Source organism: Salvelinus namaycush, unplaced genomic scaffold (genome assembly GCF_016432855.1).
Source record: "Salvelinus namaycush isolate Seneca unplaced genomic scaffold, SaNama_1.0 Scaffold950, whole genome shotgun sequence".
In the NCBI taxonomy this organism is placed as follows: domain Eukaryota; kingdom Metazoa; phylum Chordata; class Actinopteri; order Salmoniformes; family Salmonidae; genus Salvelinus; species Salvelinus namaycush.
In genome coordinates this window covers 70,398-87,447 of record NW_024061698.1, presented here as the reverse complement: position 1 = coordinate 87,447, position 17,050 = coordinate 70,398, and the positions used below count along the sequence as shown (strand labels likewise).

The 17,050-nt window shown below is 42.5% G+C and overlaps 1 protein-coding gene across 1 annotated transcript in view; it reads right to left on the bottom strand.

Moving 5' to 3' along the window:
- Positions 1 to 516: 516 nt before the first annotated feature.
- LOC120043545 (ribonucleoprotein PTB-binding 2-like) overlaps positions 517 to 17,050 on the bottom strand; it is a gene marked incomplete at its 5' end in the record, with an annotated part of 66,504 nt that continues 49,970 nt past the window's right edge. The window contains 2 exons of the mRNA XM_038988103.1: positions 517 to 641; positions 1,386 to 1,506. Of these exons, the coding sequence (XP_038844031.1) occupies positions 532 to 641; positions 1,386 to 1,506 (231 nt within the window). The remainder of the gene's footprint in view (positions 642 to 1,385; positions 1,507 to 17,050) is intronic.

Below are 17,050 nucleotides of genomic sequence, written 5' to 3'. Positions count from 1 at the left end.
ACACATTTAGAACACTCTGTAACAGTACACACATTTAGAACACGCTGTAACATTTAGAACATGCTGTAACAGTACACACATTTAGAACACGCTGTAACAGTACACACATTTAGAACACGCTGTAACAGTACACACATTTAGAACACGCTGTAACAGTACACACATTTAGAACACGCTGTAACAGTACACACATTTAGAACACGCTGTAACAGTACACACATTTAGAACACTCTGTAACATTTAGAACATGCTGTAACAGTACACTTATTTAGAACACGCTGTAACAGTACACACCTTCAGAACACGCTGTAGTAGTGCACACATTTAGAACACATTGTAACAGTACACACATTTAGAACACTCTGTAACACTACACACATTTAGAACACACTGTAATAGTACACACATTTAGAACATGCTGCAACACACGTCATCAAACAGATACACACACACACACTCATATCTCCATTCCCTGTGAACCACTCCTGTACACACACATACATATGCACACACACTCCCACACACACACTCTCACACACTCCACAGTATTCTTACCTGCTGTACCTTCCCCAGTTGGAACAGGGCTGCTGTGAGGGGAGGTCTGAGGAATGGAGACAGGCTTGGGGGCCGCCCAAACTTCCCTGGAGACAGAGAGAGAGGAGGAAGCAGGTATGGTCAGTGTATTGTATAACAGAGGTATCAAACTTGACTGAGACACTCAATTGACAAGGGAAAATGCTCACTGTGGTGGCCTCACAGACCAACCAAGGTGCATGAATGAATGAACAAACGGAATGTGGGAAAAATAATCAGCCACTCTTTGAAGACAATGGAAGTTAGATAGTAAAGAGGTATTTTCGATCTATGTCTTGGCATTTCGACTTCCCATGGCTGTATGCAACAGAGCATAGCACACAGCAGCCAGATAATAATCTCAGTAATAGCTCCAGACATCCACAACCTACTCATAATACATGTATGCGTCAAAGCTAATGGTAGCTTCCTCCAGAATAGGTAGAAAGTTTAACATTTAATCAGGGGCTAATTTTAGACTAATTGTGTGTGCTCCTCTTTTAAGAGCCAGCCCTCAGCCTTCACTCCTTCCTGCCTGCCTGCCTGTTCTCCTCTGTGTAGTCTGAGAACAAGTTCATTATAATAAATGATTAAGCATTCATCAAAAAGAAACGTGCTTAGAATTGATAAGACAGGATACGCTAATCGAAAGCCATTTCTATCTTTCTAGGGGCACAGAGAGGATGAGACGGATAAAAATGAAACAATCTAATCTGTACAACCCAATAAACTTTAGGAAGTAAGTTGTTTCTCTATTTAATTTACAATAGTCCTGTAAATAAGGGAGTCCAGTCTGTGTGTGTGTGTCTGACCTCCTCGTTTGCCAGTGTGGTAAGGCCTCATGAGGACCTGTAGGGCTGCTGGGTTGGTCATGCTGTTCAGCAGCTGGGCCAAGTTGGGCTCCGGCAGTAAGCCCTTCTTATTACTCAACATCTGCAATACACACACACACACACACACACACACACACACACACACACACACACACACACACACACACACACACACACACACACACACACACACACACACACACACACACACACACACACACACACACACACACACAAAAGGGAAAGATTAGCACAGCTTGCTATATACAGTATATACATTCCCGTTCAAAAGTTTTAGAACAAATCAAATTTTATTAGTCACATGCCCCGAATACAACAAGTGTAGACCTTACAGTGAAACGCTTATGGTCACCTACTCATTCAAGGGTTTTTCTTTATTTTTACTATTTTCTACATTGTAGAATAATAGTGAAGACATCAAAACTATGAAATGACACATGGAATCATGTAGTAACCAAAAAAAGTGTTGAACAAATCAAAATATATTTAATATTTCAGCTTCTTCAAAGTAGCCACTTTTTGCCTTCATGACAGCTTTGCACACTCTTGTCATTCTCTCAAACAGCTTCATGAGGAATGCTTTTCCAACAGTCTTGAAGGAGTTCCCACATATGCTGAGCACTTGTTGGCTGCTTTTCCTTCACTCTGTGGTCCAACTCATCCCAAACCATCTCAATTTGGTTGAGGTTTGGGGTTTGTGGAGGCCAGGTCATCTGATGCAGCACTCCATCACTCTCCTTCTTGGTCAAATAGCCCTTACATAGCCTGGAGGTTGCCGTGGTAGTTGCTGGTTAAGTGTACCTTGAATTCTAAATAAATCACAGACAGTGTAACCAGCAAAGCACCCCCACACCATAATTGTCATGGATCCCTCTGGAGCTGTGTCATTACGCACACCTGGTCCCCATTTCAGTGATTATAATTGTATAAATGTGCCCTTTGGTTTCCATTGGGCTGTCGATTATCGTGTGAGTACCTGTGCTGTGTTGTTTTGGCTTTCATGTCGCTTGATTTGCGCAGGTGATTACGGGTCTCGTCCCGTGTGGTATCATTGTGCACTTGTGTATTTATTCGAGGTACTCCTCGCTCTTTTGTTTGGGTTTCAACCCTGTGTTTTGTATACGTGCTTGTTTGGTCTTCGTCCCCGTGCCTTTACATGGCACGCTGTAATTTTGGTAAATAAAAATCCCTATTACTGTAACGGTACTCGTCCTCGTTTGATGACGAGTTTGAAAGATCGGACCAATGTGCAGCGTGGTAAGTGTCCATTTTAATGAAATCCAACTGAACATGAACACTGAATGACAAAACAACAAAAGAGAATGAATGAGACTGAAACAGTTCTGTATGGAAAAACACAGACACAGAAAACAACTACCCACAACCCATAGTGGGAAAACAGGCTACCTAAGTATGATTCTCAATCAGAGACAACGATCGACAGCTGCCTCTGATTGAGAACCATACTTTCATAGTTTTGATGTCTTCACTATTAATCTACAATGTAAATAGTACAAATAAAATAAAAACCTTGAATGAGTAGGTGTTCTAAAACTTTTGACCGGTAGTGTATATACACTGAGTGTATAAACCATTAAGGACACCTGCTCTTTCCATAACATCCAGGTGAAAGCTATGATCCCTTATTGATGTCACTTGTTAAATGCACTTCAATCAGTGTATATGAAGGGGAAGAGACAGGTTAAAGAAGGATTTTTAAGCCCTGAGACAATTGAGACATGGATTGTGTACGTGTGCCATTCATCCCTGTTAGTGAGCATTTCTCCTTTGCCAAGATAATCCATCCACCTGACAGGTGTGGCATATCAAGAAGCTGATTAAACAGCACGGTCATTACACAGGTGTCCCTTGTGCTGGGGACCATAAATGGCCACTCTAAAATGTGCAGTTTTGTCACAATAAACAAAGCCACAGATGTCTCAAGTTTTGAGGGAGTGTGCAACTGGCATACTGACTGCAGGAATGTCCACCAGAGCTGTTGCCTTTCTCTACCATAAGCCCCCTCCAACATCATTTTCGAGAATTTGGCAGTACGTCCAACCAGCCTCACAACCGCAGTGTGTAACCACGCCAGCCCAGGACCTTTACGTCCGGCTTCTTCACCTGCTCGATCGTCTGAGACCAGCCACCCAGACAGCTGATTAAACTGTGGGCTTGCACATCCGAAGAATTTCTGCACAAACTGTCAGAAGGCGTCTTAGTAAGCTCATCTGCATGCTCGACGTCCTCACCAAGGTCTTGACCTAATTGCAGTTTGGTGTCGTAACCGACTTCAGTGGACAAATTGTCACCTTCGATGAACACTGGCACGCTGGAGAAGTGTGCTCTTCATGGATGAATCCCGGTTTTAACAGTACCTTCCGTGTATGGCGTTGTGTGGGCGAGAGGTTTTGCTGATGTTAACATTGTGAACAGAGTGGCCCATGGTGGCGGTGGGCTTATGGTATGGGCAGGCATAAACTACGGACAACAAACACAATTTAATTTTATCGATTGCAATTTCAATGCACACAGATACCGTGACGAGATCCTGAGGTCCATTGTTGTGCCATTCATCTGCCGTCATCACCTCATATTTCAGCATGATAATGCACGGCCCCATGCTGCAAGGATCTGTACACAATTCCTGGAAGCTACATACTCCATGGCCTGCATACTCACCAGACATATCACCCATTGAGCATGTTAGGGATGCTCTGGATGGACGTGTATGACAGAGTGTTCCAGTTCCCTCCAATATCCAGAAAATGTGCATAGCCATTGAATAGGAGTGGATCAACATTCCACAGGCCACAATCAACAGCCTGATCAACTCTATGCGAAGGAGATGTGTCGCGCTGCATGAGGCAAATTGTGGTCACACCTGATACTGACTGGTTTTCTGATTTTTAAGGCATTTGTGACCAACAGATGCATATCTGTATTCTCAGTATTGTGAAGACATAGATTAGGGCCTAATGAATTTATTTACATTGACTGATTTTCTTATATGAAATGTAACTCTTTGAAATTGTTGCATGTTTCGTTTCTATTTTTGCTCAGTGTGTAAGTGCTATCACCTGCAGGGTTGAGCTTCTCATCACAGAGCCACATACACAGGCTCACAGAGTAGACATTCACAATAGCAATAAACAGATGATATTTCCCCTAGCCTTGAGCCATGTTCAGCTGAGTGAGTACAGTGTGTATTACTGCCTCTGATTGAGAGTGTGTGTGTGTTTAAGCCTGTCAGTGAGAGTGTGTATTATAGAGTCTATGTTAGTTGGGTATTGATCGAGGCACAGTGTGATCTGTCACTGATCGCATATTTCATAGAGAGGAGTGGAATTCTCTCTCTTTCTATATATAAATTATATATTTCTCTCTCTCTCATTCTCACTCTATATTTCTCTCTCTCCCTCTCTCTTTCTCTGTCTCCTTCTCTCTCTATATTTATCTCTCTGTCTCCCTCTCTCTCTATATTTATCTCTCTCTCTCCCTCTCTCTTTCTCTGTCTCCTTCTCTCTCTATATTTATCTCTCTGTCTCCCTCTCTATTTATCCCTCTGTCTCCTCTCTCTATATTTATCTCTCTGTCTCCCTAACTATTTATCTCTGTCTCCCTCTCTCTCTCTCCCTCTCTCTCCAACACTCTCTCTCTATATTTATCTCTCTGTCTCCCTCTCTCTCTCCCCCACTCTCTCTCTATATTTATCTCTCTGTCTCCCTCTCTCTCCCCCACTCTCTCTCTGTCTCCATCTCTCTCCCCAATCTCTCTCTATATTTATCTCTCTCTCTCCCCCACTCTATCTCTATATTTATATCTCTGTCTCCCTCTCTCTCCCTCTCTATGTATCCCTCTCTCTATATATTTATCTCTCTGTCTCCCTCTCTCCATCTCTATTTCTCTCTCTGTCTCCTTCTCTCTCTATATTTATCTCTCTGTCTCCTTCTCTCTCTCTCTATTTATCTCTCTGTCTCCTTCTCTCTCTATATTTATCTCTCTGTCTCCTTCTCTCTCTCTCTATTTATCTCTCTGTCTCCTTCTCTCTCTATATTTATCTCTCTCTCTCCCTCTCTCTCCCCCACTCTCTCTCTATATTTATATATCTGTCTCCCTCTCTCTCTCCCACTCTCTCTCTATATTTATCTCTCTGTATCCCTCTCTCTCCCCCACTCTCTCTATATATTTATCTCTCTGTCTCCCTCTCTCCATCTCTATTTCTCTCTCTCTCTCCCTCTCTCTCTATATTTATCTCTCTGTCTCCCTCTCTCCCTCTCTATTTCTCTCTCTGTCTCCTTCTCTCTCTATATTTATCTCTCTGTCTCACTCTCTCTCCCCCACTCTCTATATGTATCTCTCTGTCTCCCTCTCTCTCTCTCCCCCACAATCCCTCTCTATTTATCTCTATGTCTCCCTCTCTCTCTCCCCCACTCTCATTATATATTTATCTCTCTGTCTCCACCTCTCTCTCCCTCTCTCTCCCCCACTCTCTCTCTATATTTATATATCTGTCTCCCACTCTCTCCCCCACTCTCTCTCTATATTTATCTCTCTGTCTCCCTCTCTCTCTCCCACTCTCTCTCTATATGTATCTCTCTGTCTCCCTCTCTCTCTCCATCTCTCTCCCCCACTCTCGCTCTCTATATTTATCTCTCTGTCTCTCTCTCTCCCCCACTCTCTCTCTATATTTATCTCTCTGTCTACCCCACTCTCTCTATATATTTATCTCTCTGTCTCCCTCTCTATTTCTCTCTCTCTGACTCCCTCTCTCTCTATATTTATCTCTATGTCTCCCTCTCTATTTCTCTCTCTATGTCTCCCTCTCTCTCTATATTTATCTCTCTATGTCTCCTTCTCTATATATTTATCTCTCCGTCTCTCTCCTCCACTCTCTCTCTATATTTATCTCGCTGTCTCCCTCTCTCTCTCCCACTCTCTCTCTATATTTAACTCTCTGTATCCCTCTCTCTTTCTCTCTCTATGTCTCCCTCTCTCTATATATTTACCTCTCTATGTCTCCTTCTCTCTCTCTATTTATCTCTCTGTCTCCCTCTCTCTTTCTCTCTCTATGTCTCCCTCTCTCTATATATTTACCTCTCTATGTCTCCTTCTCTCTCTATATTTATCTCTCTGTCTCCCTCTCTCTCTCCCCCACTCTCTCTATATGTATCTCTCTGTCTCCCTCTCTCTCTCCATATTTATCTCTCTGTCTCCATCTCTCACCCCCACTCTCTCTATATATTTAACTCTCTGTCTCCATCTCTCACCCCCACTCTCTCTATATATTTAACTCTCTGTCTCCCTCTCTCTCTCCCCCAACCACTCTCTCTTTGTCTCCCCCTCTCTCTCTATATATTTATCTCTCTGTCTCCCTCTCTCTATATATATATATTTATCTCTCTGTCTCCCTCTCTCTCTCCCACTCTCTCTCTATATATCTCTCTGTCTCTCTCTCTCTCTATATTTATCTCTCTGTCTCCCTCTCTCTCTCTCCCTCTTTCTCCCCCACTCTCTCTCTATATTTATCTCTCTGTCTCTCACTCTCTCTATGTCTCCCTCTCTCTATATATTTACCTCTCTATGTCTCCTTCTCTCTCTCTATTTATCTCTCTGTCTCCCTCTCTCTTTCTCTCTCTATGTCTCCCTCTCTCTATATATTTACCTCTCTATGTCTCCTTCTCTCTCTATATTTATCTCTCTGTCTCCCTCTCTCTCTCCCCCACTCTCTCTATATGTATCTCTCTGTCTCCCTCTCTCTCTCCATATTTATCTCTCTGTCTCCATCTCTCACCCCCACTCTCTCTATATATTTAACTCTCTGTCTCCATCTCTCACCCCCACTCTCTCTATATATTTAACTCTCTGTCTCCCTCTCTCTCTCCCCCAACCACTCTCTCTTTGTCTCCCCCTCTCTCTCTATATATTTATCTCTCTGTCTCCCTCTCTCTATATATATATATTTATCTCTCTGTCTCCCTCTCTCTCTCCCACTCTCTCTCTATATATCTCTCTGTCTCTCTCTCTCTCTATATTTATCTCTCTGTCTCCCTCTCTCTCTCTCCCTCTTTCTCCCCCACTCTCTCTCTATATTTATCTCTCTGTCTCTCACTCTCTCTCTCCCCCACTCTCTCTCTATATTTATCTATCTGTCTCCCTCTCTCTCCCCCACTCTCTCTCTATATTTATCTCTCTGTCTCACACTCTCTCTCTATGTATCTCTCTGTCTCCCTCTATCTCCCCCACTCTCTCTCTATATTTATCTCTCTGTATCCATCTCTCTCTCCCTCTCTCTCCCCCACTCTCTCTCTATATTTATCTCTCTGTCTCTCTGTCTCCCCCACTCTCTTTCTATATTTATCTCTCTGTCTCACTCTCTCTCTCCCCCACTCTCTCTCTCTATTTATCTCTCTGTATCCCTCTCTCTATATATTTATCCCTCTCTATTTCTCTCTCTGTCTCTCTCTGTCTCCTTCTCTCTCCCTCTCTCTCCCTCTCTATTTCTCTCTCTATGTCTCCCTCTCTCTATGTCTCCCTCTCTCTCCCCTCTCTATTTCTCTCTCTATGTCTCCCTCTCTATTTCTCTCTCTATGTCTCCTTCTCGCTCTCTATTTATCTCTCTATGTCTCCTTCTCTTTCTCTATTTATCTCTCTATGTCTCCTCTCTCTATATTTATCTCTCTGTCTCCCTCTCTCTATATATACAGACATGCTCAAATTTGTTGGTACCCTTACAGCTCATTGAAATAATGCTTCATTCCTCCTGAAAAGCAATTTTTATCATGTATACTTGCATGCATTTGGTATGTCATAGAATAAAGCAAAGACGCTGTGATAAGAGATGAATTATTGCTTATTCTTCAAAGATATTCTAAAATGGCCTGGACACATTTGTTGGTACCCCATAGAAAATATAATAAATAATTGGATTATAGTGATATTTCAAACTAATTTGTTTCTTTAATTAGTATCACACATGTCTCCGATCTTGTAATCAGTCATTCTGCCTATTTAAATGGAGAAAAGTAGTCACTGTGCTGTTTGGTATCATTGTGTGCACCACACTGAACATGGACCAGAAAAAGCAAAGGAGAGATTTGTCTGAGGAGATCAGAAAGGAAATAATAGACAAGCATGGTAAAGGTAAAGGCTACAAGACCATCTTCAAGCAGCTTGATGTTCCTGTGACAACAGCAAATATTATCAAGAAGTTTAAGGTCCAAGGAACTGGAGCCAACCTCCCTGGGCATGGCCGCAAGAGGAAAATCGACCCCAGATTGAACAGAAGGATCGCATGAATGGTAAAGAACCAAGGATAACTGCCAAAGAGATACAAGCTGAACTCCAAGGTGAAGGTACGTCAGTTTCTGATCGCACCATCCATCACTTTTTGAGCGACAGTGGGCTCCATGGAAGAAGACCTAGGAGGACTCCACTTTTGAAAGAAAAACATAAAAAAGCCGGACTGGAATTTGCTAAAATGCACATTGTCAAGCCACAATCCTTCTGGGAGAATGTCCTTTGGACAGATGAGTCAAAACTGGAGCTTTTTGGCAAGTCACATCAGAAGAAAAATTAAGCTTTCAAAGAAAAAAACACCATACCTAGAGTGAAACATGGAGGTTTGGTTATGTTTTGGGGCTGCTCTGCTGTGCCAAATACATTTAACTTCTTATGGCTGGGGGCAGTATTGAGTAGCTTGGATGAATAAGGTGCCCAGAGGTGCCCAGAGTAAACTGCCTGCTACTCAGTCCCAGTTGCTAATATATGCATATTATTAGTATATTTAGATAGAAAACACTCTGAAGTTTCTAAAACTGTTTGAATGATGTCTGTGAGTATAACAGAACTCATATGGCAGGCAAAAACCTGAGAAAAAATCCAACCAGGAAGTGGGAAATCTGAGGTTGGTCGTTTTTCAACTCATTCCCTATTGAAGATACAGTGGGATATTGGTCATGTTGCACGTCCTAAGGCTTCCACTAGATGTCAACAGTCTTTAGAACCTTGTTTGATGCTTCTACTGTGAAGGGGGGCCGAATGAGAGGGGATTGAGTAAGGTCTGCCATGAGCTGAACATGCGCTGACCATGCGCGTTCATGTGAGAGTTAGCTTGAGTTCCATTGCATTTCTGAAGACAAAGGAATTCTCCGGTTGGAACATTATTGAAGATTTATGTTAAAAACATCCTAAAGATTGATTCTATACTTCGTTTGACATGTTTCTAGGGACTGTAACAGAACTTTTTGACTTTTCGTCTGCTCCTAGTGAACGCCCTTCGTGAGTTTGGATTTGTTTACCAAATGCGCTAACAAAATGAGCTACTTTGATATAAATGATGGACATTATCGAACAAAACAAACATTTATTGTGGAACTGGGATTCCTGGGAGTGCATTCTGATGAAGATCATCAAAGGTAAGTGAATATTTATAATGTTATTTCTGACTTCTGTTGACTGCAGAATATGGCGGATATCTTTTTGGCTTGTTTGGGCTCTGAGCGCCGTACTCAGCTTATTGCATGGTTTGCTTTTTCCGTAAAGCTTTTTTGAAATCTGACACAGCGGTTGCATTAACTTCTTATGGCTGCAGCCCGACACCGGTACACTTATGACAACAGCCAGCTCAAAGTGCAGGGCGCGAAATTCAAAAGATATTTTTTTTAAATATTTAACTTTCACACATTAACAAGTCCAATACAGCATATGAAAGGTACACATCTTGTGAATCCAGCCAACATGTCCGATTTTTAAAATGTTTTACAGGGAAGATACAATATGTAAATCTATTAGCTAACCACGTTAGCAAAAGACACCACTTTTTTTACTCCACCACTTTTTTACTCCATCAGTAGCTATCACAAATTCGTCCAAATAAAGATATAAATAGCCACTAACCAAGAAACAACTTCATCAGATGACAGTCTGATAACATATTTATTGTATAGCATATGTTTTGTTAGAAAAATGTGCATATTTCAGGTATAAATCATAGTTTACATTGCAGCTACAATCAGAAATTGCACCGAAAGCAGACAGAATAATTACAGACACCAACGCCAAATAACTAAATACTCATCATAAAACATTTCTGAAAAATACATAGTGTACAGCAATTGAAAGACAGGCATCTTGTGATTCCAGACAATATTTCCGATTTATCAAGTGTTTTACAGCGAAAACACAATAGAGCGTTATATTAGCTTACCACAATAGCCAAAAACACAAGCAATTTCCCAGTAGCAAAAGTTAGCGATCGTAACAAACAAGCAAAAGATATATAATTTTTGACTAACCTTGATTTTCTTCATCAGATGACAGTCCTATAACATCAGGTTATACATACACTTATGTTTTGTTCGAAAATGTGCATATTTAGAGCTGAAATCAGTGGTTACACATTGTGCTAACTTAGCTACTTTTTCCACAACGTCTAAACAGCAACGATATTTTTCTGACACGTTTTCTGACACACATATTCTGACCAAATAGCTATTCATAAACATAAGTAAAAAATACATGTTGTATAGGAAATGATAGATCCATTAGTTCTTAATGAAATCGCAGTGTTAGAATTCTAAAAAATAACTTCATTACGACATCCAGCTTCGGTATAGCTGAGTACCCCAAAGTTGGGCGCCCACGACTAATTCACATGCACGACAGATATATGAATTAGCATCATAAAATGTTTCTTACTTTTGGTGATCTTCCATCAGAATGTTGTAGAAGGTGTCCTTTGTCAAGAACAGTCGTTGTTTGGATTTAGAACGGCAACTTTCCCTCTTCATTTAGCAAGCGCGCTAGCCTAGTGGCACAAAGCTCTCCATGTCAACAAACGGAAGAGAACGGAACACGGCAAAACTCCCGAAAAATTTTCAATAATCTGATGAAACTATATTGAAAAAACATACTTTACGATGATATGGTCACATGTATCAAATAAAATCATAGCCGGAGATATTAGTCGTCCATAACGACAGCTAAACAGAAGGCAAATCCATGTCCCCTTTCGCGCGCTCCAGAAAACAGAAAATGGACGGTCACGTCATACAAAGAGCTTTTATTCCACCTCAGACCAAGATAAACACGAAATATCTTCTCTCACCGCCTCTTGACATCCAGGGGAAGGTGTATGAAGTGCACGTAGACTCTTACGTATCATGCCCATGTATAGGCAGGAAGTAGAACAGAGCATCGATTTCAGACTTTCCACTTCCTGGTCAGGAAGTTTGTGCCAAATGAGTTCTGTTTGACTCACAGATATAATTCAAACGGTTTTAGAAACTAGAGAGTGTTTTCTATCCAATAGTAATAATAATATGCATATTGTACGAGCAAGAATTGAGTACGAGGCCGTTTGAAATGGGCACCTTTTATCTGGCTACTCAATACTCCCCCTGCAGCCCAAACAGGTTAAGGAGAAGTGTTTCTAAAGTTCCATGTATAACACTTGTATTTTCCTCAACATTTATAATGAGTATTTCTGTAAATTGATATGGCTCTCTGCAAAATCACCGGATGTTTTTGGAACTACTGAACATGACGCGCCAATGTATACTGAGATTTTTTGATATAAATATGAACTTTATCGGACAAAACATACATGTATTGTGTAACTTGAAGTCCTATGAGTGTCATCTGATGAAGATCGTCAAAGGTTAGTGATTATATCTATCTCTATTTCTGATTTTTGTGACTCCTCTCTTTGGCTGGAAAAATGGCTGTGTTTTTCTGTGACTTAGCTCTGACCTAACATAATCGTTTGTGGTGCTTTCGCCGAAAAGCCTATTTGAAATCGGACACTGTGGTGGGATTAACAACAAGTGTATCTTTAAAATGGTGTGAAATACTTGTATGTTTGAGGAATTTTAATTATGAGATTTCTGTTTGAATTTGGCACCCTGCACTTTCACTGGCTGTTGTCATATCGATCCTGTTAGCGGGATCTCAGCCCTAATAAGTTTTAAACTCAGTTTTTCACAATTCCTGACATTTAATCCTAGTACAAATTCCCTGTCTTAGGCCAGTTAGGATCACCACTTTATTTTAAGAATGTGAAATGTCAGAATAATAGTAGAGAGAATGATTTATTTCAACTTTTATTGTTACTCGTAGAGAACACAGGGAACCCAAGAGCGGACTCAGATGCGGAAGCAGGGATGAATGAACCAAAATGTTTCTTGTACACAGAGAGATATGGAGTGCAGAACCAGGGTAGCTCAGATGAGTTGCAGAAAATCCCGAAGTTGTAGAGTGAGGTTGAAGTTGACTGAGTGAACAGGGTAAACAGGTCCTGAGGGGAATCCAAGGTGGTGGTGATGAGTGAAGTCCAGAGCAAGGGTGTGGTGATGAGTGAAGTCCAGAGCAAGGTGGTTAGATGTGGAACAGGAGACAGGAGCCAGAGACAGAGCGGTAACTGCAACGAGAGGACAAAACGGTGTAAGGCAGGGAAACAAGCACAGCAGGGCGATAGGATCTTGAGAACTGACAAAAGGCTAGGATAATGACTGACTGAGCAGAGTTTACGATCTGGCAGAGTGGAGGTGGCAGGAATGAGTATATGTAGAGGTCTTGATTATGGGACGATTTGCAGCTGGTAGGGATCTGCTCTGACTCCAGCACACCTGTCTCCAACCACACAATCACACCAAGAGAGCGAGAGAGAGTGTATACAGGGGGAGAACTGCAGGTTAGGACGACACCGGATGAACACCAGAGGGCGTAGTGGGAGCAGATGTGACAGTACCCCCCCTCTACGGACGCCACCTGGCACCCGACCCGGCTTGTCTGGGTGTGAGGTGTAAAAATCCTGTAAGAGGGAGGGATCCAGAATGTGACGACGGGGCACCCAGCTACGCCCCTCAGGCCTGTAATCCTTCCCAGTCCACCAGATACTGCCAACCGCGGCCCCGACGGCGCACTTCCAAAAGCCGCCGGACCATATAGGCAGCATCAGGAGGGAACAAGGAACTGGAGCAGACTGGTTTGATCAATGATACATGGAAGGTGGGGTGAATTTTGAGCGAGTCGGGGAGTTTTAGATGAACAGCAGAGGGGTTTATGACATGATCAATCTCGAAGGGGCCAATGAATCGGAAACCACTTTCAGAGGCAAGTCCTTCGAAGAAAGCCATACCCTTTAGCCTGGAGTGTAGACTGGAGCTGCAGCACGATGACGGTTAGCCTTGGATTGGGGGCAGCCCGGGCTCTTCTCCAGGTGCGACGACAACGGCACATGTGGTCCTGGACTGAGGGCACCGCTACTTCAACCTCTTGGGCAGGGAATAAGGGAGGTTGGTAACCCAAAGCACACTCAAAGGGAGACATACCTGATGAGGCATTGATGAGGGTGTTGTGGGCATATTCCACCCAGGATAGCTGGGCACTCCAGGAGGAAGGGTTAGCTGTCGTAACACAGCGTATGGCAGTTTCCAACTCCTGGTTAGCCCGCTCGGTCTGACCTTTGATCTGGGGGTGATATCCAGACGAAAGGCTGACCTTAATACCCAGAGCTGTGCAGAAGGCTCTCCATACCTGGGATGTGAACGGGGTCCTCTGTCAGAATCAATGTCACTGGGGATTCCATGCAGCCGAAAAACATTGGATACCAGCAGGTCCGCAGTCTCCCTGGAGGACGGAAGCTTGGAGAGGGGAATGAAGTCAGCCGCTTTAGAAAATCGGTCAATAATAATGAGGATGACTGAGTTACCATTTGATGGGGGAAGCCCAGTGACGAAGTCTAAAACTATGTGTGAACAGGGGCGACTAGGTATGGGAAGAGGACGAAGCAGACCAGATGTAGGTTTGGTGGAGGTTTTATTCCGGGCACATACTGAGCAGGCTGATATGAATTCCCGAGTGTCTCTCTCCATGGTGGGCCACCAAAATCGCTGACGCAGGCAGGCGACTGTCCGGTTCATGCCAGGGTGACAGGTGAGGTGAGTAGAATGGGCCCATTGAAGAACATCAGAACAAACTGAATCTGGCACAAACAGAGCCTTACAAGGGCCGTTTCTAGGATCAGGCTGGACGAACACGAGACTCAATCTCCCAGGAGACAGCAGCAACGATGCAGGCTCGGAAATGTTGTTGTCTGCGGTGAACCGACGAGATAGGGCATCAGGCTTGGTATTCTTAGATCCGGGGTGATAAGTGAGTGTGAAGTTGAATCTTCCAAAAAACAATGCCCACCTGGCCTGCTGAGAGTTGAGACGTTTGGCGATCTGGATGTAGGCTAGATTTTTATGATCAATCCACACAATGAAGGGAAGTACTGAACCCTCTAACCACTGACGCCACTCCTCAAGAGCCAGCTTAACTTCTTATGGCTGCAGGGGCAGTATTGAGTAGCCGGATAAAAGGTGCCCATTTCAAACAGCCTCGTACTCAATTCTTGCTCGTACAATATGCATATTATTATTACTATTGGATAGAAAACACTCTCTAGTTTCTAAAACCGTTTGAATTATATCTGTGAGTAAAACAGAACTCCTTTTGCAGCAAACTTCCTGTCAGAAAGTGAAAAATCTGAAATCGATGCTCTGTTCTAGGACCTGCCTATAAATGTGCTTGATATGTATGAGTATACATGCACTTCATACGCCTTCCCCTAGATGTCCCATAGGCTGTGAGAGGTGAAATGGGGTTTATAGGTGTTTCTATGGTGAAAAGAGAGCTCTTGGAATGACATGACCCCAGAATTCCTCTGTCCAGGAATCGCATAGAGGTCACCGGTAATGGCTTCTGAAAAGCAATCGTTATAGACGTGTTATATCTCCGGCTTTGATTTTATTTGATAAATGTGATCATATCATCGTAAAGTATGTTTTTTCAATATAGTTTCATCAGATTATTGAAATATTTTCGGGAGTTTAGGCGTCTTGCGTTCTCTGGGTATGGTGAAGATGAAGAGCTTCGCGCCACTTGGCTAGTTAGCTTGCTAATTCGAGAGGGAAGAAGGCCGTTCTAAAACCAAACAACGATTGTTCTGGACAAAGGACACCCTTGTACAACATTCTGATGGAAGATCATCAAAAGTAGGACCCATTTTATGATGATATTTCATATATCTGTCGGAATATGTTGACAATTATTTTGCGCCCAGATATTGGGCTCTCTCTCGTTATAACGTAAGCTGGATGTGGTAATGAAGTTATTTTTAGAATTCTAACACGGCGATTTCATTAAGAACTAATGTATCTATCATTTCCTATACAACATGTATTTTTTAGTAAAGTATATGAATAGTTATTTGGTCAGAATAGGTGAGTGTCATAAAAATATCCGGACATTCTAGGAAAAAGATGCTACGTTAGCACAATGTATAACCACGTATTTCAGCTCTAAATATGCACATTTTCGAACAAAAAAGAAGTATAACCTGATGTTATAGGACTGTCATCTGATGAAGCTTATCAAGGTTAGTCAAAAATTATATATCTTTTGCTAGTTTGTTACGATCGCTAACTTTTGCTGCGGGTAAATGGCTTGTTTCTGGCTATTGTGGTAAGCTAATATAACGCTATATTGTGTTTTCGCTGTAAAACACTTAAGAAATCGGAAATATTGGCTGGATTCACAAGATGCTTGTCTTTCATTTGCTGTACACTATGTATTTTTCAGAAATGTTTTATGATGAGTATTTAGGTATTTCACGTTGGTCTCTATAATTATTCTGGCTTCTTTCGGTGCAATTTCTGATTGTAGCTGCAATGTAAACTATGATTTATACCTGAAATATGCACATTTTTCGAACAAAACATAGATTTATTGAATAACATGTTATAAGACTGTCATCTGATGAAGTTGTTTGTTGGTTAGTTTGGTTGGTTCTTGGTTAGTTTGGTTGGTTTTGTGCATGCTACCTGTGCTGTGAAAAATGTTAGTGCTTTTTTGTATTTGGTGGTGAGCTAACATAAATATACGTGCTGTTTTCGCTGTAAAACATTTTAAAAATCGGACATGTTGGCTGGATTCACAAGATGTGTACCTTTCATTTGCTGTATTGGACTTGTTAATGTGTGAAAGTTAAATATTTCTAAAAAATATCTTTTGAATTTCGCGCCCTGCACTTGAGCTGGCTGTTGTCATAAGTGTACCGACACCGGGCTGCAGCCATAAAAGATTAACAGCCAAGAGCTCCCGGTTGCCTACGTCAACATTTCTCTCTGCAGGTGAGAGCTTGCGGGACAAGAAGGCACAAGGATGGAGCTTCTGATCCGCGGAGAACGTTGAGACAGAACAGCACCTACCCCGGTGTCGGAAGCGTCCACCTTCCGACACCGGAATGTCAAGAAGGCCTGCCATGCCCGACAGCCAGGGAGTCCTGGATGTATTCCTCCATGGCTTCTTGCTCGGGGTGAGAGAGGTTTTACAACCTGCTACTAGGGAGAGGAGCTCCAGGCTGAAGCTCGATAGCACAGTTGTAAGGCCGATGAGGCGGCAGAGATGGGGTGTGGTGCTTGTTGAATACAGGAGCTAGACCGTGATATCCTGGAGGAACAGAAGACAGGTCTGGGGGTTCTGGAATGGACTGGGGTCCAGACAAGGCAGGAGGAAGGGCAGAATGTAGACAATTAGAATGGCAAAATGTTCTCCAAGTAATAACCCTTCCGGTAGAC